The 26,330-nt window shown below is 38.5% G+C and overlaps 2 protein-coding genes and 1 pseudogene across 3 annotated transcripts in view; all 3 read left to right on the plus strand.

Moving 5' to 3' along the window:
• LOC310726654 overlaps window positions 1–6,863 on the plus strand; it is a 38,039-nt pseudogene extending 31,176 nt beyond the window's left edge. Inside the window, exons 9-14 of the transcript XR_014538365.1 lie at window positions 1,785–2,353; window positions 5,069–5,164; window positions 5,274–5,507; window positions 5,603–5,750; window positions 5,955–5,981; window positions 6,083–6,863. The product of XR_014538365.1 is annotated as an uncharacterized misc_RNA (transcript). The remainder of the gene's footprint in view (window positions 1–1,784; window positions 2,354–5,068; window positions 5,165–5,273; window positions 5,508–5,602; window positions 5,751–5,954; window positions 5,982–6,082) is intronic.
• LOC310726830 (E3 ubiquitin-protein ligase TRIM39-like) overlaps window positions 1–16,020 on the plus strand; it is a 55,418-nt gene extending 39,398 nt beyond the window's left edge. Inside the window, exons 2-8 of the mRNA XM_083542792.1 lie at window positions 10,821–10,883; window positions 13,076–13,659; window positions 13,747–13,842; window positions 13,952–14,185; window positions 14,281–14,428; window positions 14,649–14,675; window positions 14,777–16,020. Coding sequence (XP_083398918.1) covers window positions 13,078–13,659; window positions 13,747–13,842; window positions 13,952–14,185; window positions 14,281–14,428; window positions 14,649–14,675; window positions 14,777–15,315 — 1,626 coding nt within the window. The 5' untranslated portion in view covers window positions 10,821–10,883; window positions 13,076–13,077 and the 3' untranslated portion in view covers window positions 15,316–16,020. The remainder of the gene's footprint in view (window positions 1–10,820; window positions 10,884–13,075; window positions 13,660–13,746; window positions 13,843–13,951; window positions 14,186–14,280; window positions 14,429–14,648; window positions 14,676–14,776) is intronic.
• On the plus strand, window positions 1–24,672 carry LOC310726826 (E3 ubiquitin-protein ligase TRIM39-like). Its single transcript, XM_083542785.1, has 7 exons — window positions 1–15; window positions 21,856–22,439; window positions 22,532–22,627; window positions 22,737–22,970; window positions 23,066–23,213; window positions 23,350–23,376; window positions 23,478–24,672. The coding sequence occupies exons 2-7, from the start codon at window positions 21,858–21,860 to the stop codon at window positions 24,020–24,022; spliced, it is 1,632 nt and encodes a 543-aa protein (XP_083398911.1). The 5' UTR covers window positions 1–15; window positions 21,856–21,857; the 3' UTR covers window positions 24,023–24,672.
• The last annotated feature ends 1,658 nt before the right edge of the window (window positions 24,673–26,330 follow it).

A 26,330-nucleotide genomic window follows, 5' to 3' on the forward strand; every position in this document is an offset into this window, starting at 1 on the left:
GTCATGCTGGAACAGGTTTGGTTCTTTTAGTTCATCAAAGCCGGCTCTTGCTTTATACGGGTTTGGCATTGTATCCACATTTTACTGTATAGTGGAGACAAAAATCTTCATTATCCCAAATAGTGGGTCAGTGTGTTACTGTAAATAAACTACTGAACAAATTACTTAAAGTCCTGGGTGATTTAGTCAGTGTGTGTATGTGAGTAATTTCTAATAAAATTATAATCTTAAGCTTACAAAAGTTAGCATTTATAAAAGTAATAAGAAAAGCATTATCAAAACAAATTATTATTTTATAGTGTAGCCTACCTAATGACATGTCATGACCAAGGAAGAAGAGCTGGTCAAGATGATCTTTAATAACTTTATTCTTTTTTTCTTTTTTAATGTCGACCTCAGTTACAGTTTAATTAATATTCAGAGATGATATTTGTTTTAAGGGCTTTTTTTCTGAAAGGTGGAAGGAAGGAGGCCTGGGGGCTCCAATAAAAAAATGTCTAGGTCCTCCAAATATCTAGAGCAGGCCCTGGTTCAAGTCAAGAGAAAATGCCATGCTACCACTTCCAAATACACCCTTTACTATTGTGTGCCTTCAGCTTTACAATAACAGTTTGTTTATAGGAGTAGGAGATCAAATGGTTCAGGGGAAGGAAGACCAGTAGGGCGATGACCAGTTTTGACTGTATCAGGCCTTTTTATTATGTATTTTCCCTTTCACACACACCCACACCTGTCTCTCTGGGTCTCTCTCTCAAAGCCACCTTCTCTCACTCTTCTTATGCTTTTCCCTGCTCACTGCAACAGAGAACACTGATTAGACACATCTCCAAGTGTGTAATTCTTCCTGCTTTTCTCCCCTGGCCTCACCCTCCATTCACTATTAATGTAGGGTTAGGGTTAGGGTTAGTTTAGAGAATCAGTTACATTGGTGTCCATCTTCAGAACAAGCTGGATTAGGTGGTCAATTGATAAACTGTGTAGAGGAAAGAGATGAACAAACCCTGTGGTTTACAGGGACTATTGACCTGATTACAGAGCAATATTAGGGGACATTATGGTGACAGGACAGATGTCCTCACAACTTCTGTACTGTAGCTAGAATCAAATAGCCTTTATTTATCACATATATATTACAGCACAGTGGAATTCTTTCTTCACATATCCCAGCTTGTTTGGAATATTTGGAGGTTGGTGATACCACTCCCCAGTTGGAGCTGAAATTTAGAATTGCTTTTGATGTCCAATATGAATATCATCTATGCTAAAAGTTTCCACACAGCTGCTTAGTGCAGGCTTTCAGTACGCTAAAACTGATTCTGTCAGACCATTGAATCTTTCCCAGCTCAGCTTCTCCAACTGTTTTTTACAATGGCGAGGAGTGAATGTGGTAATTGTGATTACTTTTGGTCTTATGAAGAAGAATGTTGTGGGGGACTTGGAGAGCAGTGGTGATGGTGATGACGATGAGAGAGTGAGGGAGATTGTGAGGGAGGGCAATGTTCTAAACTTGTTAATGACCAAATTTAGTTCATTCACTACACTGAATTCACCCTTCTGACTGGAACTGTAGTGTCTCTGCAGAAGTTGGGAAGAAAAAACTTTGGGATGGTAACAGTTACTCTGCTTTTTATCACATATACTAGTCTTGATTGTTTTCATTTAACAGCACTACACTGAGTTTTATTTATGGCTTAAATCGGTAATAAATGTTTGTGTCATTTTGGATTGTAATGTGTAAAGTGTTCTGCCATATAGATTCACTTTCATTGTATCTCCTGTATCAGCCATGGCTTTCTCTAGCAGTGCTCTGTGTGAAGATCAGCTCCAGTGCTCCATCTGTCTGGATGTGTTTACTGATCCAGTCTCTACTCCATGTGGACACAACTTCTGTATGATTTGTCTAAAAGAGTTTTGGGACAGCAGTACACACTGCCAGTGTCCAGTGTGTAAGGAGAAAGATGTAAATATGTTCATCTCTGCAATTACTTCTACATTCAAGAAGTCAGTTCAGGTGAAATCCAGCAAAGCTGCAGATCAGCTTCCACCCAAGAGTAATAAGGTTCTGTGTGACTCCTGCACCGCGGACAAGTTGGAGGCGCTAAAGTCCTGTCTTCACTGTGGAATTTCTCTCTGTAACACTCATTTGATGCCTCATAAAACTACAGCTAAACTCATGAAGCACAAACTGATGGAGCCAGTGGGGAACCTAGAGGACTACATCTGCCAGAAACATGAGAGACCCCTGGAGCTGTTCTGTAGAGACGACCAGACGTGTGTGTGTCAGTTCTGTACTGAGACAGACCACAAAACCCACAGAACTGTTCCTATAGAGGAGAAGAGTGTTGAGAAGAAGGTGAGAGATTTAACATTTATGATGGATAATGTTTGTAGATCATAAATATGACCTCTGACTTATGAGCAGTGTTGTGCTAGTTACTAAGAAATAGAAACTAGTTACAGTTACTAGTTACTTCATTCAAAAAGTAACTCCGTTACTTTGTTGATTACTTACACCAAAAAAGTAATGCGTTACTGTTAAAAGTAACTTTCTGGTTACTATTTTAAAGAACTTTCTTTAATGTTCCCATTAATGCCCTTTTATGCATTATGATCTATACAAACACAAAACTGACTTAAACACAAAGTAATTTCTAAACATTATTTTATTTCATTCAGACCAGCACAAACTGAATATATCACACAGATTTCTGAAATAAATAACAAAACAAGCTGAATTATATAAACGTAAACATAATGCATTTTATAATGCATAAAATTAGTGTTTGAACATATAACAGAAATGTCACTATGGCTACTAAACTAAACATTATTTTTAACAAACAAATATTTTTTTATAACAAATATGTGCTTATTTATTTGAAACAACAAAAGGTGCTTACTAGCAAGGACCTGAATGAATGTTTAATTTGAGTTTTACCCTTCAAACCAGTGGTTGTACTGCATGCGAAGTCTCTTAAACCTTTGGTCAATCAGCTTGTTCCTCTTTGGAGACAGTACCAGACTTCCCATGCTGAAAAGTCTTTCAACAGGTGCACTGGATAGAGTAGCTGCATTTTTTTCAGAGAAATTTCCTTTATTGTGGGAAATTGTTTAAGAATCTCCATCCCTGTTTCGGCTGTTCTCAAGCAGGTCAAACAGAAAACGTCCTGCATCTTGAAGGAGCTTGAGTCTGTTGTTTTCGGAGACACAGGCATTTTGGCTGCTTGCTGAACAGGGCCAGGGTGAGAAATAAGCATGTGACACTCTGCTGTGAGCATTCCTTTGACCATCTATTTTCTTCCCACAGTGACACAGATATGAAAGCTGTACACCACTATGTGATTTTTTTACCTATAGATATGAGTAATAAAATCATTTAAACATCACAAAAACACAGATTAAGAAACTAAAAATATATGTGCAACTTATTGGACAAAACTAAAACTTGCAAAAGGAATTATGGTAATATTACTGTTTATTTTTCATCCGGTGGGTAGGTGCAGTACAGTGTGTGTGTGTGAATAGAATCAACCATTATTTTTTTGCACTTTACATTCTTTCCATTTCTTACGCTATATTGGTGCTTGCTCAGCTAAAAATATTAATGTTTACATCTATAAACTTCTTTTGAATATTGATTAATGTTTCTTACCTGAACTATGGCATCAGGTAGGCCAGTTGCAATAATCAGGTCTTCATTTATCTCTAGTAGCTTCGACATCAAAACGTCTATTGTGGGCAGTAGGGTGCCATAGTAACAGTTTTCTTCTCCTTGAAGGATATCCAGAGCAACTGTGAGAGGCTTCATGATGGCACAGTATTTCCTCAGAAACTGAAACTCCCTCTCACCAATACATTTTAGCTCTAAACGATTAGAGATGGTACTCAAGTCAGTCATGGGTATTTCAACTATTCTCGCCACAGCATCATAAAATGAATTCCACCTTGTGGATCATGACACAAGCAATTTTTTGCCAACCAAATTCTGAAGCCAAAGTCGACCGGCTAGCTTTACTCCACAGTGCTGTGCACTTGGTGGTAGCACTTCTGTAGATTCCTTTAGTCCCAGGATTTGAAAGCAGCCACTTGTCCACATCAGAGCATGAAATTAGGTTAAGTGTGTGAGAGGCACACCTCTGGTGTGGTGTTAAAACAAACCCCTCCTCTGTGGAGGTGTCAAGCACGTCTGCAACATTTGTGAAGGTAACCTCTTCATTCTCTTCATCATAATCATCATCATCAGAGAGTGATTCCGGCTGATACATTTGAAAGGCTTTTACAAAGTTAGAACCGTTATCATTAACCGTAGCTGTAACTTTCGTTGACAGTCCATATAATGAATAAATGTGATCAATCTCAGCAGCAATGACATCATACGTGTGTCTACCTTTGATCCTTTTACAGGCCAACGCAGCTTTCTGGCGCTAAAGAGTAGCGGTGTTTATCCAGTGGGCTGTCATGCCGAGGAAGATTTTGTTGTGGACAGACTAAATCTTTGCGATGTAGTGTAGCCCCTCAAATGTTGTCTTCAGCTCACTTTCCATTTGTGAATATTCTTTATCCAAGTAGATGGAAAAAGTTTTTCGTCCCATTTGCTGTGTGCCGCCTGAACATTTTATCATGCTAACGAGCTGCCTGAAAGCCGGTGACTCCACAGTAGAGACAGGTTGCATGTTTTCAACAACATACCGTGCAATAGCTTTGTTGACCTGTCCCTGGCTAACAGTCTGGTTAAAATCATAGTTGCTGTTGTTTGGCTGGAGGGGCTTGACTCACTTCAGGTGTTAGGTTAGGGTTAGCGTCTAGCTTTGTCGAGGCATGTAGTTTCTGGAGGTGCTTAGACAGATTGGAGTTACTGTTTATAGCAGTTGATAGGACTTTTGAACCAGAAAGACACAGCTTACATTTGAATAATTTTTTTTTTTTTCTGCTTAACTAAACTGAAATAATGAGCATATTTCCACTTTATTTGAAAAGTAACGGGTTACAGTATTAGTTACTGTCAAAAGTAACTGCGTTACTGCCCAACACTGCTTATGAATTAACACACGATGCATATTTTTCTCAGAATGAACTGGTGAAGACTCAAGCAGAAGTTCAAGAGAAGATCCAGGAGCGACTGAAGAAGATTGAGGAGATCAAACACTCTGTAGAAGTCAATAAAGTGAGTCTCTTACAGTAACTAACCTCCAGAAGAACTCCTTTATACAATACATTAGGAGAATCATGATACATTCATGTGACATGATTGATCTCCATTTGTCTCCTGTTAGATAAACACAGAGAAGGAGAAAGCAGATGTTGTGAAGATGTTCAGTGCTCTGATATGCTGCATTGACAGAAGCCAGGCAGAGCTGCTTAAGGTGATGGAGGAGCAGCAGAAAGCAGCAGAGAGGCAGGCTGAAGAGATCATTAAAGATCTGGAGCAGGAACTCAGTGGGCTAAAGAGGAGAAACACTGATCTGGAGCAGGTCTTACACACTGAGGATCACCTCCACCTCCTACAGGTCAGAGTTCTTCTGTTTCTCAATAGCAATGCAGGACATGACAGGACGTTGGTCCCCATGCTGAGGTGTTTCTCCTCTCTCCTGCTGTACTGTAGATTTACCCATCACTGTGCAGCTCTCCACACACCCAGGACTGGACTTCCATCACAATGACCTCTCATCTGAGTGTGGAGACTCTGAGAAGAGCTCTGGCTCAGCTTCAGGAGACTCTCAGTCAGGAAATGGAGAAGATTGATGAAACTGGTCAGAGTTTACGTGGGTTTATTCTGAGAAGATTCATTCTAAGAAATATTTACATTCATCTCAAATGTATAAAGATCCTGAGAACAGAAATGTTTTTTTATCCATGTTTGTGTTTTGGTTTATTGTTACAGTATTTTGACGTTATTTATAATAATTAAGTATTTAATCTCAATGTAACATTTTCCAAAACTATTTTCCAAACAGAACTGAAGAGAATTCAACAATATGCAGGTTTGTGAGCTCTTACTGACCACATGACTATATCTATATCTCTTCACTGTTACACACTGTGTGATGATAAAACTGATGTACGCTGTGTTTCTGTCTCTCAGTGGAGGTGACTCTGGATCCTGATACAGCAAATCCTTATCTCGTCCTGTCTGATGATGGAAAACAAGTTACATTTGGAGACAAAAGTCAGAATCTCCCTGATAATCCAGAGAGGTTTGCTTATTGTGTCTATGTTCTGGGAAATAAGGGATTCTCCTCAGGGAGATTTTACTACGAGGTGCAGGTCAAAGGGAAAACTAAGTGGGATTTCGGAGTCGCCAGAGAATCCATTAACAGGAAAGGGCAGATTATAGTCAGACCTAAAGATGGATACTGGTGTATGGTTCTGAGGAATAAGACTGAATATAAGGCTTGTGATTCTCCCTCTGTCGCCCTCTCCTTGAAAGAGACTCCTCAAAAGGTTGGAGTGTTTGTGGATTATGAGGAGGGTCTGGTCTCTTTCTATGATGTTGATGCAAAATCTCATATCTATTCTTTCACTGCTCAGACTTTCACTGAGAAACTTTATCCATTATTCAGCCCATGTTTCAATGATGGAGGTGAAAATTCAGCCCCACTGATCATCTGCCCTGTACATCAAATCTAATGAAGTGTAGAAATCTAAAAAGTAAAACGGCTTTTCATGGTTTTACTGACCATGGTGTAATTGCATGCTAATTAAAGTTTTGTCCACATGAGGAAAGATACACAAAAAGGAGAATGTTAAACCTGATATATTTATAAGGGAATAGTGTTCCCTTTCAGGAAATTAAGCTGTGTCGAAAACGCTTTGGAAACGTTTTGCATTGTTCATGCTCTGAATTACGTGTGAAATACGGCGAATAGGCACCCAAGGCTGACTAAGCAGAAGGCATGGAGATGCATTGAGTCCTCTCCAGCCTCCCCTGCTAGGCCAAGCTCCTGTTCCCAGAGGGAAAGCTCTCGCTGCGGCGGGCCTTTCTTCCTCCGAGGAGGGACAGTTTTCGGATGCTATCGGGCCCACGGACTCCTCACAGCCTGTGCTGTTCGACGAGCTCCTGGTGGTAGTGACACGGGCCGTCACTAGGCTTGGCCTGAGGAGAAGCGAAAGCAATATATTCCCTATGGGGAGATATTCAGGGTTGAGTAGACGCTTGCTGGCTATCTCTCCCCAGGTGTTGCATCGCTGAAGGCCCCAGCCGTACGCAGCAGCAGGTCAGGACGCAGGCTGCGGAGCCTGGGGAAAAAGCCTGGATCAGTAGTTTAAGATCAGTTTAAGTAGAGTCATCACAAGTATGAACCGGAAGAGTTATTTAAGGTGGAACATACGAACTCAAACAGCATAGATATTCAAAGCACAAGTAGAAACATAGGTAAAAAAAAATCATATAAAAAATATAGAAAAATATAAAAAATGAGAAGAGTAATAGGGTAATATGCACAAGACATTGTCAGATAATATATAATGTAAGTTGCAGGGAATTGTATATGAAATCAAATCAGATGTTTCTATGAGAGCATGAGCTTAAGATGCAGGCAGTATGAGAGTAAGACAGAGTAAAAGACAAAAGCTATGAAAAATAAGAATAACATTTGGAGAAAAGAGTTTTTAAACTAAAGCCCTGGATTGTAAAGCTAGGAAAAATAACTAGACAAGGTGTACACAATACAAAGATTGATTTGCAGACAGAGGAAAAAACCCAGACGAGATTTTAAGAAAAGGTTGAGTATTGCATGGGATGATCTGTTGCATTGTTATTTTCTGCAAAATATCAAGAGATATTTTTTGTAATTGTAGGGTGGTAGACGAGACTTCCACGAAAGAGGAAGATTTTCCCTGAATGTGCATAAGCAAATGGGTGGATTATACAAACCCTCGTAAAATGATTTGTGTATGTAAATTGTTAGGGAGGAGATATTCGACACAATATGTAAATTTTACTAGGTGTGAGATATAAAAAGTAAGGAATGTTTATATTAATTTCACACTCGCATTTGAAGATAATGGTTTTCCCCCAATAGCTACATGGGAAGGGGCTTAATTGACTGCAATAAAGATGATTTGCTCCTTCTCATTCGTGACTAGAAGATGTCTTCATTTGTTTTGTTTATGTATTATTTGAAGTTTTGAAACTAATTGGTAATTATTGATAAACCACTTAACTAATACGTCTGGTCGAATATGGGGCCTGAGATCCGACAGTCCTCAGACTTCAGTGCTTTTCAGCATAGACATATAAAATACATAGACGCCTCATTGGCTGCTGGATTGTATTTATTTATGATCGTACTGTTGTAATAATAATAATAGTAATAATAATAATAATAATAATTAATAATAATAATAATAATAGTTCATATTATTATTATTATTATTATTATTATTATTAGTAGTAGTAGTAGTAGTAGTAGTATAAAGAATTGGAAAAGCTCACACTTGTCTTGTCTTGTATATTTTGGGCTTTTTTATTCTTGGTTAAGAGTTGTGGACATAGCCATAATATAATATAGAATTGAATATAATGTAAAATACTATAATAATAATAGGTGAATAATAACAAATAAAATTCGGAATATAAATAGCACAATACAGTCAATAACAACAAAATTAATTCTGTTTATTCAAAAAGTATTTGTTACATACAAATTCATACAGAGTACAACATGTAGTGGAATGTTTTTTTACGACTGTACAATATGTAAACATTAAAAATAGAAATAGAATTTAAAGATAAAAATAAAGATAATAAATAAAAAGTATAAAGTATAAGCATATTAAAAAGTATAGTATAACTAAAAAGTATGAAAATAAGGTTAAGAATAATATAATATAATATAATATAATATAATATAATATAATATAATATAATATAATATAATATAATATAATATAATATAATATAATATAATATACACAAATTGCCAGAAAGGGATGGATGTGTATGGCAGATATACACAGAAGTACAGATTAAAGTGATCCAGTGTGATTTGTAAATAAAGTGTCCATGTGCAGTATAATGTGACAAAGTGACACTGTGCTGTGACAGTCCAGAGTTAAAATGCAAGTCCAAAGTTAAAAGAGGTGGATTAAGTCGGATAAATCCCTACTAAAGGCCCAGGTACCAAATGCATGGCCCACCACTGGTGTACACGGAGTACAGCACAGGGCTCAGAACACAACCTTGAGGAGCTCCAGTGCTGAGGGTGAGGGAGAATGAGGTGTGTTTGCTCACCCGTATGGCTTGTGGTCTGTCTGTCAGGAAGTTGGAGCTCCATTGACACATCAGCAGGCTGAGTCCAAGAACCTCCAATGCAGAGATGAGCGTGGAGGAAATTATGGTCTTAAACGCTCAACTGTAGTCCACAAACAGCATTTTTACATAATTCCCATTTCTCCGGTCTAGGTGGCTAATCGTTGTGTGGAGAAAATGTGCGTTGCGTCATCAGTAGAGAGGTTCTGGTGGTATGCGAACTGTATTGGATACAGTGTGTCTGGTAATATCGCAGTGATGAAGTCTGACCAGTCTTTCAAAGCACTTCATCACTACGGAGGTCAGGGGTACAGGGTGGTAGTCGTTGAGGCAGGCGGGCTGGGGCTTCTTCGGTACAGGAACAATGGTGGACTGTTTGAAACTTCAGGGGACAACAGACGAGGGAGAGTTTAAATATCTCAGTGAACAGCAGTGCTAGCTGATCAGAGCTGGCTTTTAGAACCTGACCTGTGATGCCATCTGGTCCTGCTGCCTTCCTGGTATTCACTCTCCTGAATTCCTATCTCACGTCATGCTCTGAGATGGTGAATGTGTTTACCTCTCCGGCTCTCTCAGTGTGCATGCTGTTTGTGCCGCTAGCACCGCTAGCATGGTAATTTAAACCAATAGTTTATTGGATGCATTATTAATTAAATCAACTTGTATCTATGAAACTGGATGATTTTTTTGAATGTAAAATTATTAATTTTATAATAATTGAATTTGTATAATCTAATAATGTTGGATTAAATTAATACAGTTATTTTCAATCATCTAAACAGCACTAAATTCACCTTATGGAATAAAATATGGTGTACAAACCTTAATAAATGTTACTTAGATGAAAATAAACCCAGTTTTGTGGAACCTGTTGACATAAATTAGTGATTTAAATCCCTAATTTATTTGTTTACTTTGTTTAATTTGTCTCGTTACAAAAGGTTTACTGGCGGAGTTATTTTGTGTTTTGTGCTGCATTGTCCTGTGTTGTCTTGAACTGTCTTGTATTGTCTCTGCACTGTCTTGTGTTGTCTTTGTACTGTTTGCACCAGGTTGCACACATGCACTTTATGTGCCGAGGGCACTTACTAGTCCTTAGCCCCATGTTTTCTGTTTCTGAGATTGTTGTTTTTTAATGTAGCACCAGGGTTCTGGAGGAACGTTCCTCCACTGTGTACTGCGTCAGCTATATATGTTTGAAATGACAATAAAAGCTTCTCCACTTGACTTTTATTTTTTATGTGTTTTCATTGTATTATAAGTTTCATCGCACTAGAAATCATTAAAAAATATAAGTGCAGTAGTTAAGCAGAGTCATGATTTGTATTTATTTATTTGTTTCGAAATATTATAAAAAAAATAAATGATTCCAACATTTATTTGAATATACAAGTATAAAGCAAGAGTTATTTCCGGTCCACGTGCCTCGATCAGGTTGGATTTTTGGTCCTTCATGTGAAAGGCGGCCAAAATGTGTAGGAGAAATTGGGGCGTGGCCAAATGATGTCACTCACCAGAAACGAAAGTAAAGTGTGAAAGAGTTTGGAGATCAGGATTGAGCAGGTTGCAGCAGGACACAATCTCCATTTTGAAGCTTTTGCAGTCTTTCTTTAAGGAACTGAAGTTACAGCAGGTAAACTGTATATAAATAAACGGTTTAATCTTTTTTTCATTATGTCACAGTGAGCAGCTTTGAGGAACTGAACTTGTGAGACCTTTTGCCGTCTCTTTAAATTTTAGTGACGTGTTTTAAGACTATAAATATTTTCGACGTCTCTCTTGATAAGGGCGTTTTCTAAATATATATAATTATATAAATATCTATAAACTAGTGTGTGCGCGTGCGTGTGTGCGCGTGCGTGTGTGTCTGCGCGCGCACTGTGTTTAAAATTACTGTGTATGAAACGATAAAAGGGGAGGAACAATCAATATATGAATGAAACATTTTAAACAAATATTAAAAGCTCATAATGATTGTATGATGTGTTCATAATCTTGTTAATCATAATATTTAATAAAACTGGTGCTGACACAGTGATACACTGAGAATGTGGTCAAAACATCTCAGGCTATAAGAGTCTTTTAAACCACATGAAGTTTCCTACGATGTATCAAAGAGTTTGGAAACTCTTTTTTACCAGAAAATACTTTTTTTTTATCTATGTTTACACACGATCACCTTTAAAATAGTCCCCTTGCACAATAATACAGTTCTCCCAGCGTTCTTTTTGAACGTCTCCTGGACGTCTTCTTTCCAAATTTTGTCAGGCACCTTCTGCGATTCACGCTGGATCTCCACAATGGTTTTAAAATGGCAACCTTTGATCTGCATCTTCATATTCGGGAAGAGGGATAAGTCAAAGAGTAGGAGCCAAATCTGGTCAGTAGGATGGATGCAGAAGTGAGATCATGTGGATTTTTCTCGGACGATCCTCAGGCACAAGTTGCTGAATGGTTTAGACATTTTTGGGGTTTAAGCTTGTTGAAGGGGTTCCTGAGCTCTCTTTATCTTTCAGTGATGTTCTTCTGCTTTTGAATTGCATATGCCACTCAAAACACTTCAAGCGACTCACTGCAAGTTTCATACAGAATTTCAAGTTTGTTCTTTGTTCTAATTTGCTGTACATGATGAAATCACAAACGTAGTAACACACGTTGGTCAGAATAGCACCAGTAACACCTTTAGTCTTGAAACTTTTGGATACCATCTCATGAACATCTGTTCATGTGATCTAGCAGAGCTAGTTATGTATGTACTGGGAGACTGCATCCTGGTAATAGCTGATAATCTACACCTTGAACCCCACAGGTTTTCAAATCAGGTCAGATCTCTAGCAGAACTCTCAGAACTTTATGATGTGATCTGTTGCATCAGGGAAGAAGAGTACAGGGATGTGGTCCCATCTGCCCCTCAATGTGGCTAATACCAAAGAGATGGTGGTGGACTACATGAGGAAGAGGACCACAATCAGTGGCATTACCAGCCTCTTGTATGATCAGGACATTGAGCATTAGAAGGTAAATTCGTAAACTGTGTAAAAAAATGAGAAACCAAGTGGTTTATGGTGACAATTGACCTGATTACATGCCAATATTAGGGGATATTTGGGATTATGGGAACATGACAGGTGTCCTCATAACTCCTGTACTGTAGCAGCATTTATCTGGACTAGATGAGCTGAACTTCATATTTTTTCTTGATGTATAATATGGATATGAACCACACCTACCTTTGGTTGGTAGATAAACTGCAAGGTGTCCATTAAAGAGCGAACCTGAAGTCTAAGATGGAGCACTACGAGTCTCTCTAGGACCTTCATTACATGAGATGTAGGGGCTATGGGTCTGTAATTGTTCAGGAATGAGGGAGTTGGGGCTTTTCTGGTGTGTAAACCAGGCAGGATGTTTTCCACAACCCTGATACATTTTCTTCTTGAAAGCTCATGTTGAAGAACTGCTGAAGGTTTCCACACAGCTGCTTAGTGCAGGCTTTCAGTATAATGAGACTGAATCTGTCAGACTAATGAATCTTTCCCATTCTTCAGCTTCTCTAACTGTTTCTTAGCATGGTCAGGAGTGACAGATATGTGGGAGTGGAAGTTGTGATTACTTTTGGTCTTATGAAGAATGAGGTTGTGGAATAAGGGGAGTTGAACTGTTGTGGGGGACTTGGAGAGCAGTGTTGATGGTGATGATGGTGAGGGAGTGAAGGAGATTGTGAAAGGAACAAATAAAAATAAAACATGGTTGTGGTTATTGTTTTGAATTGTAATGTATAAAGTCTACTGTGATCTAATTTCTCTCTTATTGTATCTCCTGTATCAGTCATGGCTTCCTCCAGCAGTGCTCTGTGTGAAGATCAGTTCCAGTGCTCCATATGTCTGGATGTGTTCACTGATCCAGTCTCTACTCCATGTGGACACAACTTCTGTATGATTTGTCTTAAAGAGTATTGGGACAGGAATTCACACTGCCAGTGTCCAGTGTGTAAGGAGAAATTCTCCACTCGTCCTGATCTACGTGTGAATACGTTCATCTCTGCACTTGCTGCTCCATTTAAGAAGTCAGTTCAGGTGAAATCAAGTAGAGTTGCAGAAAAACCCACCAGATCTCAGGTGTTCTGTGAGATCTGCTGTGAAAAGCAGTGTGTAGCTGTGAAGTCCTGCCTGATCTGTATGGCTTCTTACTGCAAGACTCATCTGGAACCTCATGATAGAGTTCCTTCATTAAAGAAGCACAAACTGATGGAGCCTGTGGAGAACCTGGAAGACTACATCTGCCAGAAACATGAGAGACCCCTGGAGCTGTTCTGTAGAGACGACCAGACGTGTGTGTGTCAGTTCTGTACTGAAGGAGACCACAAAACCCACAACACTGTTCCTATAGAGGAGGAGAGTGTTCAGAAGAAGGTGAGAGACTGAACATTTATGATGGATAATGTTTGTAGATCAGACATATGACCTCTGATTTATGAGTTAACACATAATGCATCTTAGAATGAACTGGTGAAGACTCAAGCAGAAGTTCAGCAGAAGATCCAGGAGCGACTGAAGAAGATTGAGGAGATCAAACACTCTGTAGAAGTCAATAAAGTGAGTCTCTTACAGTAACTAACCTCCAGAAGAACTCCTTTATACAACACATTAGGAGAATCATGATACATTCATGTGAAATTATTGATCTCGATTTGTCTCCTGTTAGATAAACACAAAGAAGGAAAAATCAGATGTTGTGAAGATGTTCAGTGCTCTGATACGCTGCATTGAGAGAAGCCAGTCTGAGTTGCTTAAGGTGATGGAGGAGAAGCAGAAAGCAGCAGAGAGGCAGGCTGAAGAGTTCATTAAAGATCTGGAGCAGGAACTCAGTGAGCTAAAGAGGAGAAACACTGATCTGGAGCAGCTCTTACACACTGAGGATCACCTCCACCTCCTACAGGTCAGAGTTCCTCTGTTTCTCAATAGCAATGCAGCACATGACAGGAGGTTTGTCCCCATGCTGAGGGATTTCTTCTCTCTCCTGCTGTACTGTAGATTTACCCGTCACTGTGCAGCTCTCCACACACCCAGGACTGGACTTCCATCACAATTACCTTTAATCTGAGTGTGGAGACTCTGAGGAGAACTCTGGCTCAGCTTCAGGAGACTCTCAGTCAGGAAATGGAGAAGATTCCTGACATTAGTAAGTAGCTAATAATCTGTTAGAGCTTGGTTGGTCTGAGAAGATTCATTCTAAAAAATATTTACATTCAGCTGAAATTTATAAAGATCTTGAGAACAGAAATGTGTTTTTATAAATCCATGTTTGTGTTTTGGTTTATTGTTACAGTATTTTGATGTTATTTAGAATAATGAAGTATTTAATCTCAATGTAACATTTTCCAAAACTATTTTCCAAACAGAACTGAAGAGAATTCAACAATATGTAGGTGTGTGAGCTCTTACTGATCACATGACTATATCTATATGTCTTCACTGTTACACACTGTGTGATGATAAAACTGACTTACGATGTGTTTCTGTCTCTCAGTGGACGTGACTCTGGATCCTGATACAGCGAGTCCTGATCTCGTCCTGTCTGATGATGGAAAACAAGTATATGATGGAGATACAAGTCAGAATCTCCCTGATAATCCAGAGAGGTTTAATAACTATTGCATTGTTCTGGGAAAGGAGGGATTCTCCTCAGGGAGATTTTACTACGAGGTGCAGGTCAAAGGGAAGACTGAGTGGGATTTAGGAGTCGCCAGAGAATCCATTAACAGGAAAGGAGAGATTATACTCAGACCTAAAGATGGATACTGGTGTGTGATTCTGAGGAATAAGACTGAATATGATGCTTGTGAATCTCCCTCTGTCTCCCTCTCCTTGAAACAGCCTCCTCAGAAGGTGGGAGTGTTTGTGGATTGTGAGGAGGGTCTGGTCTCCTTCTATGATGTTGATGCAAAGTCTCATATCTACTCTTTCACTGCTCAGACTTTCACTGAGAAACTTTATCCATTATTCAGCCCCAGTCTCAGTTTTGGAGTTGAGAATTCAGCCCCACTGATCATCTGCCCTGTTCATTAAAACTAATCATACATTTCTAATAAAAAAAAAAACAACAACTGTCTAAATCACAAAAAGCCCTGTTGATATTTTCTAACATTAAAGAGTTTAATCATTTTAAATTTAAAAGCAGTTTCACATTAAATTAAAAAACCTGAACTAGTAGATTTGTTGTATAAAAATGTAAAAAGTTTTGTATATGGTTTTAATGTTATATCATGTTTAATGTTCATTAAACATGATATGTTGAGTATAATTATCCACTGCAGTTTAATCATTACTCACTAAGCACAGATACATCTGAAAAATGTCTGAGAAAACTAAAATCTGAGATCTGGGCATCTGGAGTATACAATTTGCTGTAATGATCTCATTTCATTATAATGGGCTCATTATTTAGTATACATACTTTCTTTCGGCTTCTCCCATTATATGTAAATATAAATTCATATTTCCAATGTATTTCACATGGTAGGTGTACGTTCAATCTAGGGTTTTAACTTCCTGCCATATTTCATTGAACATCTATCAGGATCATCAGGAGACTCTATAAAGTAGTAAATGGTGTATTTTTGCTAATGAAGAAAACTGGGATGACATTGATAATCATACAATACTGAGGTGTTTTTAATCAATTATTTTTGAATGTATGTGTTAAGATCTGATGCCTGTTTTTCCCTGACAAAACATTATATATTTAAGCAAAATAAATGGTTTAAAAATAAATTAAATGTGTTTCCAACACTGTTGATTTCAATCTACACCACATTTTCCCTCATAATCTTTTCAAAAAAATTGAGATAATTAGCTAAAACAATACTAAAAACGTAGCCAGTGCAGATTTTATTACAGAGATGAAGAGCGTTTAAAATCATGAAGTTTACTGGGTGATTTTTGTCCGTCTAGTGGCTAAAACGTGTAATGACAACATGAGAAAATGACGTGTATGGGTGCGATTGTTATGACGTCATTCATCTCAAACTCAAAACTGTGGCATAACCAAAATCAGATACATTCAGCAGAAGCTTGAAGCGAGGGTTTAAATCCTCTGCAGATGAACAGGAAGAGAAGAGGAAGAGGAGCAAAAAGAGTCAAAACAGAAGGAAAAGAGAAATAGAAATTAGTAAGTAGTGCTACACATGTGACATCTTAGTGTTTTTATTGGTTTGTAAGGTGTGGAAGTTTGCTGTGTTATTGGAGATTATTTCAGGATAAGGTTTGAAGAGCTATTCAGGATCTGACAGTAAACTAGAAGTGTGGTTTAATGATGTCCCACAGCAAAAACAAAAAAATTATGTGTAAATGTGTTTCATAGTCATTCATCTCCTGTTTATGCACTCTTTTTTTTCAAGAAACTGAAGCCACAGCTGGTAAAAGGTGAGCATGCTGTTCAATTAGACAAGAGTTAACTTCAGAATGCAGGGAACATAGACTTCTCAGCAGGAAATCTTGGGGCAGAGGGACAGCTGTCTCAAAATGTCATCCAGGGACTACTGGCATGCCATAGATTGAGAATGATATGCCCTAAAGTACTTCATTCTCTGCTGGGGGCTGAGCTTCCAGAGATCGATAACCCTGGGCGTGTCCATTACTTGCCAGTTTAAGGCATGGCAAGCCCAATGCTTTGGTGCATCCGCGGGATCCATGTTTGGCCAGATTATTTTGTCAGGAACGCGTGCGCAGGGTCGGGGCCAGATTATACTGTCAAGAAAGTGGGCACAGGGGCAGGGCCAGATTATACTGTCAGGGATGATGACTGGAAGAAGGACCCAAATGCAGGACATTACAAGGGTATGGTAAAAATGGTCTCAGCCTCTGATCTCCGAAGAGGGCGTCGCTCCACCTCAGTTCAAGTCAAGTCAAGTCAAGAGGCTTTTATTGTCATTTCTACTATACACAGTGGTACACAGTACACAGTAAAAACGAGACAACGTTCCTCCGGAACCCTGGTGCTACACTAAACAATAACATAAAACTACAACACAACACAAGCTACATAAAGTGCATCGAGTGCAACCTGGTGCAAACAGTGCAGACAAAAAACAGTACAGACAGACAACACAAGACAAGACACAAAACCAAGATAGCGCCGACCAGTAAACCTACTGTATACTTGGTTATACAGTACTGTGAACTGTAAAAACTGTACCCGGGAGTGAATATAAGAAACACAGTGTAGTGCAAAAATACAGCAGCAGTCAAGAGGTGCAGAAGACAGCATGTAAACAGTGTAGTATAATATGATAAAGTCGAAGGTGCAAAAAAAGCATGTAAACAATATAATAGTCGAAGGTGCAAAAGACGGCATTTAAACAGTAATACAGTGAAAGGTGCAAAAAAACAGCAGTTAAACAGTGTAGTACAGTCAAGTATAAATAATAAATAGATGATGGTGAAATGGATTGAGATGAGTGATAAGTGTGTGTTAAGTGTTAAGTCCAGGTTGTACAGTTTGATAACACACATTTGAGTGTGTGTGTGTGTGTGTGTGTGTGTGTGTGAGTGAGTTCCCTTCAGTTCTGTGTATTAAGTAGCCTGATGGCTTGTGGAAAGAAACTGTTGCACAGTCTTGACGTGGCAGGAAGTAGAGACGCTGCTGGGCTTTCTTGTTGTTGAGTGACCAGGTGAGGTTGTCCGCCAGATGAACACCAAGGAATTTGGTGCGCTTGACAATCTCCACTGAGGATCCATCAATAATCAGTGGAGATTGGTTGCTCTGTGCACTCCTAAAGTCCACAACCATCTCTTTCGTTTTGTCGACGTTCAGAGTCAGGTTGTTTGCTCCACACCCGGCAGTTACCCGTTGCACCTCCTCTCTGTATACTGACTTGTCGTTCTTGCTGATGAGACCCACCACCGTCGTGTCATCGGCAAACTTGATGATATGATTTGAGCTGAGCGTTGGTGCAGAGTCGTGAGTCAGCAAAGTGAACAGCAGTGGACTGAGCACACAGCACTGGCGGGCCCCAGTGCTCAGTGTGGTGGTGCTGGAGATGCTGTTCCCGATCCGTACTGACTGAGGTCTTCCAGTCAGGAAGTTCAGGATCCAGTTACAAAGGAAGGTGTTCAGGCCCAGTAGGCTCAACTTCTCAATCAGGTGCTGAGATATGATTGTGTTGAATGCTGAGCTGAAGTCAATGAACAGCATTCGTACATATGAGTCCTTGTTATCCAGGTGGGTGAGGGCCAAATGAAGGGTTGTGGAGTGGAGAGGAATTAGCGTAGCTGCTGTTCATGATATTAACAGCACAAGTTGATAATGTGCATGTGATTAGATGTTCTGGAGCACAAGGTTATGATGTGAGACGTGTTATGTGTAGGCTTTGCTAAAAAGATATGTTTTCATGTTTTTAGTGGACTTTGCTATTCTAGGAACTACTAGAAGTCCAGAATTTTGAGATCTCGGGGAGCGTGATGGATTGTAGCGTGTTAGAAGACTGGAGAGATACATGGTAGCCAAACCATTTAGTGGTTTATAAGTAAGAAGTAGTAGTTTGTAGTCTATTCGAAACTTAACAGAAAGACAGTGTAGGGATGAAAAGATTAGGGTTATATGATCATATTTTCTTGACCTTGTAAGACTCTTGCTGCCGCATTCTGAACTAACTAAAGCTTGTTTATAAATGATGCAGGACATCCACCTAGCAATGCATTACAATAGTTTATTCTGAAGGTCATGAATTCATGGACGAGCTTCTCTGCATTAGATATAGACAACGTTTCTTAGCTTAGAAATATTTCTAAGTTTAAAGAAGGCTGTTTTTGTAACTTGGTTGATATGATTATTAAAAGACAAGTTGCTGTCTAAAATAACTCCCAGGTCTTTTACCGTTGAACTAGTGGAATTTTGTGTTTTGTGTTTTGTCCTGCATTGTCCTGTGTTGTCTTGAACTGTCTTGTATTGTCTCTGCACTGTCTTGTGTTGTCATTTTGCACAGTTTGCACCAGTTTGCACACATGCACTTTATGTGCCGAGGACACTTACTAGTCCTTGGCCCTGTGTTTTCTGTTTCTGTGATTGTTTTTTTATGTTGTTTTATGTAGCATCAGGGTTCAGGAGGAACGTTGTTTCATTTCACTGTGTACTGCGTCAGCTATATATGGTTGAAATGAAAATAAAAGCTTCTTGACTTTACTTTTATTGTTTGTGTTTTCATTGTGTTATGAGTTTCATTGCACTAGTAATCATTAAAAATATAAGAGCAGTACTTAAGCAGAGTTATGATTTTTTCTAAATATTAAAAATTAATTAATAATATTATTAATTATTAATAAATAAAGTTATTTCCGGTCCACGTGCCTCATTCAGGTTGGATATTTTGTCCTTCATTTGAAAAGTGGCCAAAATGTGTAACTAAAATAAATGCAGGAGAAAATAGGTCGTGGCCAAATGATGTCATTCAGCAGAAACGAAAGTAAAAAGTGAAAGCGTTTGGAGATCAGGATTGAGCAGCAGGACACAATCTCCAGTTTAAAGCTTTTGCTAGCTTTCTTCAAGGAACTGAAGTTCATTCATTCATTCATTCATTTTCTCCCGCTTATCCGTAATTAGGGTCGCGGGGGCAGCAGTCTAAGCAGGCCCCCGCCTTCGACTGCTGCCCAATACTCACAGCACCATCCCTTACGGTCCCTCCTGCAGGTGGTGAGCCCACGGGAAGGAACTGAAGTTACAACAGGTAAATTGTATATAAATAAAGGGTTTAATCTTTTTTTCACTTTATGTCACAGTGAGCAGCTTTGAGGAAGTGAACTTGTGAGACCTTTTTCCGTCTCTTTAAATTTTAGGGACGTGTTTCAAGACTATAAATATTTTGGACATCTCTCTTTTTATAAAGGCGTTTTCTAAATATGTATATATATATATATATATATATATATATATATATATATATATATATATATATATATATATATAATTATATAAATATCCATACACTAGTGTGTGTGTGTGTGTGTGTGTGTGTGTGTGTGTGTGGGTGTGTCTGTGTGTTGTGTCTGCGCGCGCACTGTGTTTAAAGTTCCTGTGTATGAAACGATAAAGGTGGAGGAACAATAAATATTTAAATTAAACAATTTAAGCAAATATTAAATGCTCATAATGATTGTATGATGTGTTTATAATTTTGTTAATCATAATATTTAATAAAACTGGTGCTGACACAGTGATACACTGAGATTGTGGTCAAAACATCTCAGGCTATAGGAGTCTTTTAAACCACATGAAGTTTCCTACGAGGTATCAAAGAGTTTGGAGACTCTGTTTACCAGAAAGTACTTTATTTATATTCTTTATTTATCCCTGATATTTATTTATCAGAATGGTTTAGACATGATTGGGGTTTAAGCTCATAGAAGGTCTTCCTAAGCTCTTTCCATCTTCCAGTGATGTTCTTCTGCTTTTCAATTGCATTTGCCACTCAAAACATCTTGAGCGACTCATTGCAAGTTTCATACAGAATTTCATCAGTTACACCATTAGACTCGTTTGGAAACCATCTCATAGGTTTTCATGTGATCCAGCAGAACTAGTTATGTATGTACTGGAGAACTGTGTGCTGGAAATAGCAAATAATCTTCACCTTGTACACCACAGGTTTTCAATTTAGGTCAGAACTCTGGCATCGTCCGAACTTTATAATGTGATCTGTTGCATCAGGGAAGAAAAGTACAGGGACGTGGTCAAATCTGCCCCTCAATGTGGCCAATACCATAGAGATGGTGATGGTCTACAAGAGGAAGAGGACCAAAATCCGTGGCATTAAAAGCCTGGCGAATGTTCAGGACGTTGAGCATTAAAATTCATAAAATGTGTGGACGAAAGAGACATCCAGAGGTTTATGGTGACATTTGACATGAATACATGCCAATATTACGGAACATTTGGGATTATAGGAACATGACAGGTGTCCTCATAACTTCTGTACTGTAGCAGTATTTATCTGGACTAGAGGAGCTGAAGTTCACAATTTTTCTTGATGTATAATATTAATATCACCAACTCCTACCTTTGGTTGGTAGATCAACTGCAAGTTGTCCATTAAAAAGAGCTGAGGTCTAAGATGGAGCAGTCTCTCTATGACCTTCATTTCATGAGATGTGGGGGCTATGGGGCTATAAATGTTTAGGAATGAGGGAGTTGGGGATTTTGTGGTACATGAACCAGGCAGGATGTTTTCCACAACTCTGATACGTGCTCATGTTGAAGAGCTGCTGAAGGATTCCACACAGCTGCTTAGTGCAGACTGATTCTGTCAGACTCCTGGATCTTTCCCATGCTTCAGTTTCTCCAACTGTTTCTTAGCATGGCCAGTAGTGACAGTTATGTTGATGTGGAAGTTGTAATTACTTTTGGTCTTATGAAGAAGGAGGTTGTGGAATGAGGGGAGTTGAACTGTTGTGTGGGACTTGGAGAGCGGTGTTGAAGATTGTGGTTATTGTTTTGGATTGTAATGTGTAAAGTTTATTGTGATCTGAAATTCACTTTCATTGTAGTCAAGTCAAGTCAAGTTTATTTGTATAGCGCTTTTCACAACAGACATTGTCTTGTTTGTCCTGTATCAGCCATGGCTTCCTCCAGCAGTACTCTGTGTGAAGATCAGCTCCAGTGCTGCATCTGTCTGGATGTGTTCACTGATCCAGTCTCTACTCCATGTGGACACAACTTCTGTATGATCTGTCTAAAAGAGTATTGGGACAAGAGTTCACACTGTCAGTGTCCAGTGTGTAAGGAGGAATTCTCCAATCGTCCTGATCTACATGTGAATACGTTCATCTCTGCACTTGCTGCTCCATTTAAGAAGTCAGTTCAGGTGAAATCCAGCAGAGCTGCAGAAAAACGTACCCGATCTCAGGTGCTCTGTGAGGTCTGCTGTGAAAAGCAGTGTGTAGCCATGAAGTCCTGCCTGATCTGTATGGCTTCTTACTGCAAGACTCATCTGGAACCTCATGATAGAGTTCCTTCATTAAAGAAGCACAAACTGATGGAGCCTGTGGAGAACCTGGAGGACTACATCTGCCAGAAACATGAGAGACCCCTGGAGCTGTTCTGTAGAGACGACCAGACGTGTGTGTGTCAGTTCTGTACTGAAGGAGACCACAAAACCCACAACACTGTTCCTATAGAGGAGGAGAGTGTTGAGAAGAAGGTGAGAGACTCAACATTTTGATGGATAATGTTAGTAGTTCAGAAATATGACCTCCGACTTATGAGTTAACACATGACGCATATTTTTCTCAGAATGAACTGGTGAAGACTCAAGCAGAAGTTCAGCAGAAGATCCAGGAGCGACTAAAAATGATAGAGGAAATCAAACACTCTGTAGAAGTCAATAAAGTGAGTCTCTTACAGTAACTAACCTCCAGAAGAACTCCTTTTTACAACACATTAGGAGAATTATGATACATTTATGTGAAATCATTGATCTCGATTTGTCTCCTGTTAGAAAAACACAAAGAAGGAGAAAGCAGATGTTGTGAGGATCTTCAGTGCTCTGATACGCTGCATTCAGAAAAGCCAGGCAGAGCTGCTTAAGGTGATGAAGGAGCAGCAGAAAGCAGCAAAGAAGCAGGCTGAAAAGTTCATTAAAGATCTGGAGCAGGAACTCAGAGAGTTAAAGAGGAGAAACACTGATCTGGAGCAGGTCTTACACACTGAGGATCACCTCCACCTCCTACAGGTCAGAGTTCCTCTGTTTCTCAATAGTAATGCAGCACATGACGGGATGTTGGTCCCCATGCTGAGGTGTTTCTCCTCTCTCCTGCTGTACTGTAGATTTACCCGTCACTGTGCAGCTCTCCACACACCAAGGACTGGACTTCCATCACAATGACCTCTCATCTGAGTGTGGAGACTCTAAGGAGAGCTCTGGCTCAGCTTCAGGAGACTCTCAGTCAGGAAATGGAGAAGATTGATGAAACTGGTCAGTGTTTACTGTGGGTTTATTCTGAGAAGATTCATTCTAAGAAATATTTACATTCAGATGAAATTTATAAAGTTATTTTGATGTTCTTTATAATAATAAAGTATTTAATCTCAATGTAACATTTTCCAAACAGAACTTAAGAGAATTCAACAATATGCAGGTTTGTGAGCTCTTACTGATCACATAACTATATCTATATCTCTTCACTGTTACACACTGTGTGATGATAAAACTGATGTATGCTGTGTTTCTGTCTCTCAGTGGACGTGACTCTGGATCCTGATACAGCAAGTACTCATCTTGTCCTGTCTGATGATGGAAAACAAGTTTACCATGGAGACAAAAGTCAGAATCTCCCTGATAATCCAGAGAGGTTTAATAACTATTGCATTGTTCTGGGAAAGGAGGGATTCCCCTCAGGGAGATTTTACTATGAGGTGCAGGTCAATGGGAAGAATGAGTGGGATTTAGGAGTCGCCAGAGAATCCATTAACAGGAAAGGGAAGATTATAGCCAGACCTGAAGATGGACAATGGTGTGTTTTTCTGAGGAATAAGACTACTTTTTTAGCCTGTGATTCTCCCGCTGTCTTTCTCTCTTTAAAACAGGCTCCTCAGAAGGTTGGAGTGTTTGTGGATTATGAGGAGGGTCTGGTCACCTTCTATGATGTTGATGCAAAATTTCATATCTACTCTTTCACTGCTCAGACTTTCACTGAGAAACTTCATCCATTATTCAGCCCCTGTTTTAATAATGGCGGTAAAAATTCAGCTCCACTGATCATCTGCCCTGTTCATCAAAACTAATCCTACATTTCTAATAAAAATAATATATTCAAATCACAAAAAAATCCCTGTTGATATTTTCTAACATTTAAGAGTTTAATCATTTTAAATTTAAAAGCAGTTTCACATTAAATAAAAAAATCTGAATTAGTAGATTTGTTGTATAGAAATGTAAAAAGTTTTTTTATATGGTTTTAATGTTCATGTTTTTTAAAGATGATATATTGAGTATAATTATCCACTGCAGTTTAATCATTACTCACTAAGCACACGTACATCTGAAATATGTCTGAGAAATCTAAAATCTGAGATCTGGGCATCTGGAGTATACAATTTGCTGTTATGATCTCATTTCATTATAATGGGCTCTATATTTAGTATAATGTTAAAATATAAATTAATTTTTCCAACATGTATTTCACATGGTAGGTGTACATTCAATCAAAGGGTTTCAACTTCCTACCATATTTCATTGAACATCTATCAGGATCATCATGAGACTCTATAAAGCAGTAAATGGTGTATTTTTGCTAATGAAGAAAACTGGGATGACAGTAATCATACAATACTGAGGTGTTTTTAATCAATTGTTTTTTGAAAGTATGTGTGTAGATCAGATTTTTTTCCCTGACAAAACATTATATATTTAATCAAAATAAATGGTTTCAAAATAATTTAAATGTGTTTTCAACACTGTTGATTTCAATCTAGAACACATTTTCCCTCATAATCCTATAAAAAAATAAAGATAATTAGCTTAAACAATACTGAAAACGTAGCCAGTGCAGATTTTATTACAGCGATGAAGACCGTCTAAAATCATGAAGTTTACTGGGTGATTTGTGTCCATCTAGTGGCTAAAACGTGTAATGACAACATATCAAAAGGGCGTGTATGGGTGCGTTTGTTATGACGTCATTCATCTCAAACTCAAAACTGTGGCATAACCAAAATCAGATCCATTCAGCAGACACTTGAAGCGAGGAAAATAAAGCCTCTGTAGGTGAACAGGAAGAGAAGAGGAGCAAAAAGAGTCAAAACAGAAGGAAAAGAGAAATAGAAATTATTAAGTAGTGCTACACATGTGACATCTTACTGTTTTTATTGGTTTGTAAGGTGTGGAAGTTTGCCTTGTTATTGGAGATTATTTCAGGATAAGGTTTGAAGAACTATTCAGGATCTGACAGTAAACTAGAAGTGTGGTTCAATGATGTCCTGCAGCAAAAACAAAAAAATAATGTTTAAATGTGTTTCATAATCATTCATCGCCTGTTTTTGCAGTCTTTTTTTACTGAAACTGAAGCCAGAGCTGGTAAAAGGTGAGCAGCAAAGAGATGAGAGTAAAAGATTAACAAAATGCTGTTTAATTAGACAAGAATTAACTTCAGAATGTGAATTAAAAATTTAAGCAGACAAATGCAAATGTACAATATGATAAAATATTGTTATAAACATTTTTTTTGTATTCAGTGTAGGAAATTAAGCAATTATATATTTTCAGCTTTAACTGTGACTTTCATCCAATATCACATACAGTACTTCATGATCCACTATCTTGTTCTACACTATACTCATAAGCACCTTCTATTCAACATTTAATGAGAAAACAATAAATGTGTTCGGTTTACAATTATTTATCTTACCTCAAAATCTTTGACCTCAAATGTGGTTCAGTTCAGTTTTATTGTATTGCAGTTTAAACAGTGGACATTGTCCCGAAGTAGTTTTACAGCGGGAAATCATTTACAAATATACATTTATGAATTAGTCCATATAAGTTTACCTGGTTAGTCTATCCATAATGTGTGATCCTGTGATGACAGTAGCAAGAAAAAACTCCCTGAGGTGACATGAGGAAAAACTTTGAGGGGAACCAGACTCAAATAGTAATCCATCCTTATTTGGTTGACACCAAACATTTGTTCATTATATTTCCATCATTGTTGAGGTTATTAACTGTTTACTGATGGAGACTGTTCACTGATGGAGACTTGAGTGTAAACTCTTCCTGATGATTGAAGCCCTAAACCATTGTATCAAACCGTTTATTTTAATTACAGTCCAAATCCATCTTTAGAGTTCTTAATTATAACCCTGATCAGTAACATGGATCTTTAAAGTGTTCATGTGGAACCATCTTCAGCAGCAGTGAGTGATCTCAATGAGTGGGCTGTAGATTCTCAGAAATCACCCAGGGGTTTGTGATTCACAAATTGCAACAGCAACCTGATGTGCAAGAATACATTTAATTCTGACACTCTTTTGATCAAGGCATGGTACACCTTCATTAACCTGTGTGGTGAAGGCTGGTGTTTGATAGCAAAACATG

This window comes from Silurus aristotelis (assembly GCF_946808225.1).
Source record: "Silurus aristotelis genome assembly, chromosome: 5".
Classification (NCBI taxonomy): domain Eukaryota; kingdom Metazoa; phylum Chordata; class Actinopteri; order Siluriformes; family Siluridae; genus Silurus; species Silurus aristotelis.

Bases quoted from the DNA above. Each gene is read 5' to 3' on its own strand.
- LOC310726826 (XM_083542785.1), top strand. From the start codon at position 21,858: ATGGCTTCCTCCAGCAGTACTCTGTGTGAAGATCAGCTCCAGTGCTGC. The intron at 22,440-22,531 runs GTGAGAGACTCA...TATTTTTCTCAG, and splicing joins AGGAGAGTGTTGAGAAGAAG to AATGAACTGGTGAAGACTCA. The intron at 22,971-23,065 runs GTCAGAGTTCCT...GCTGTACTGTAG, and splicing joins ATCACCTCCACCTCCTACAG to ATTTACCCGTCACTGTGCAG.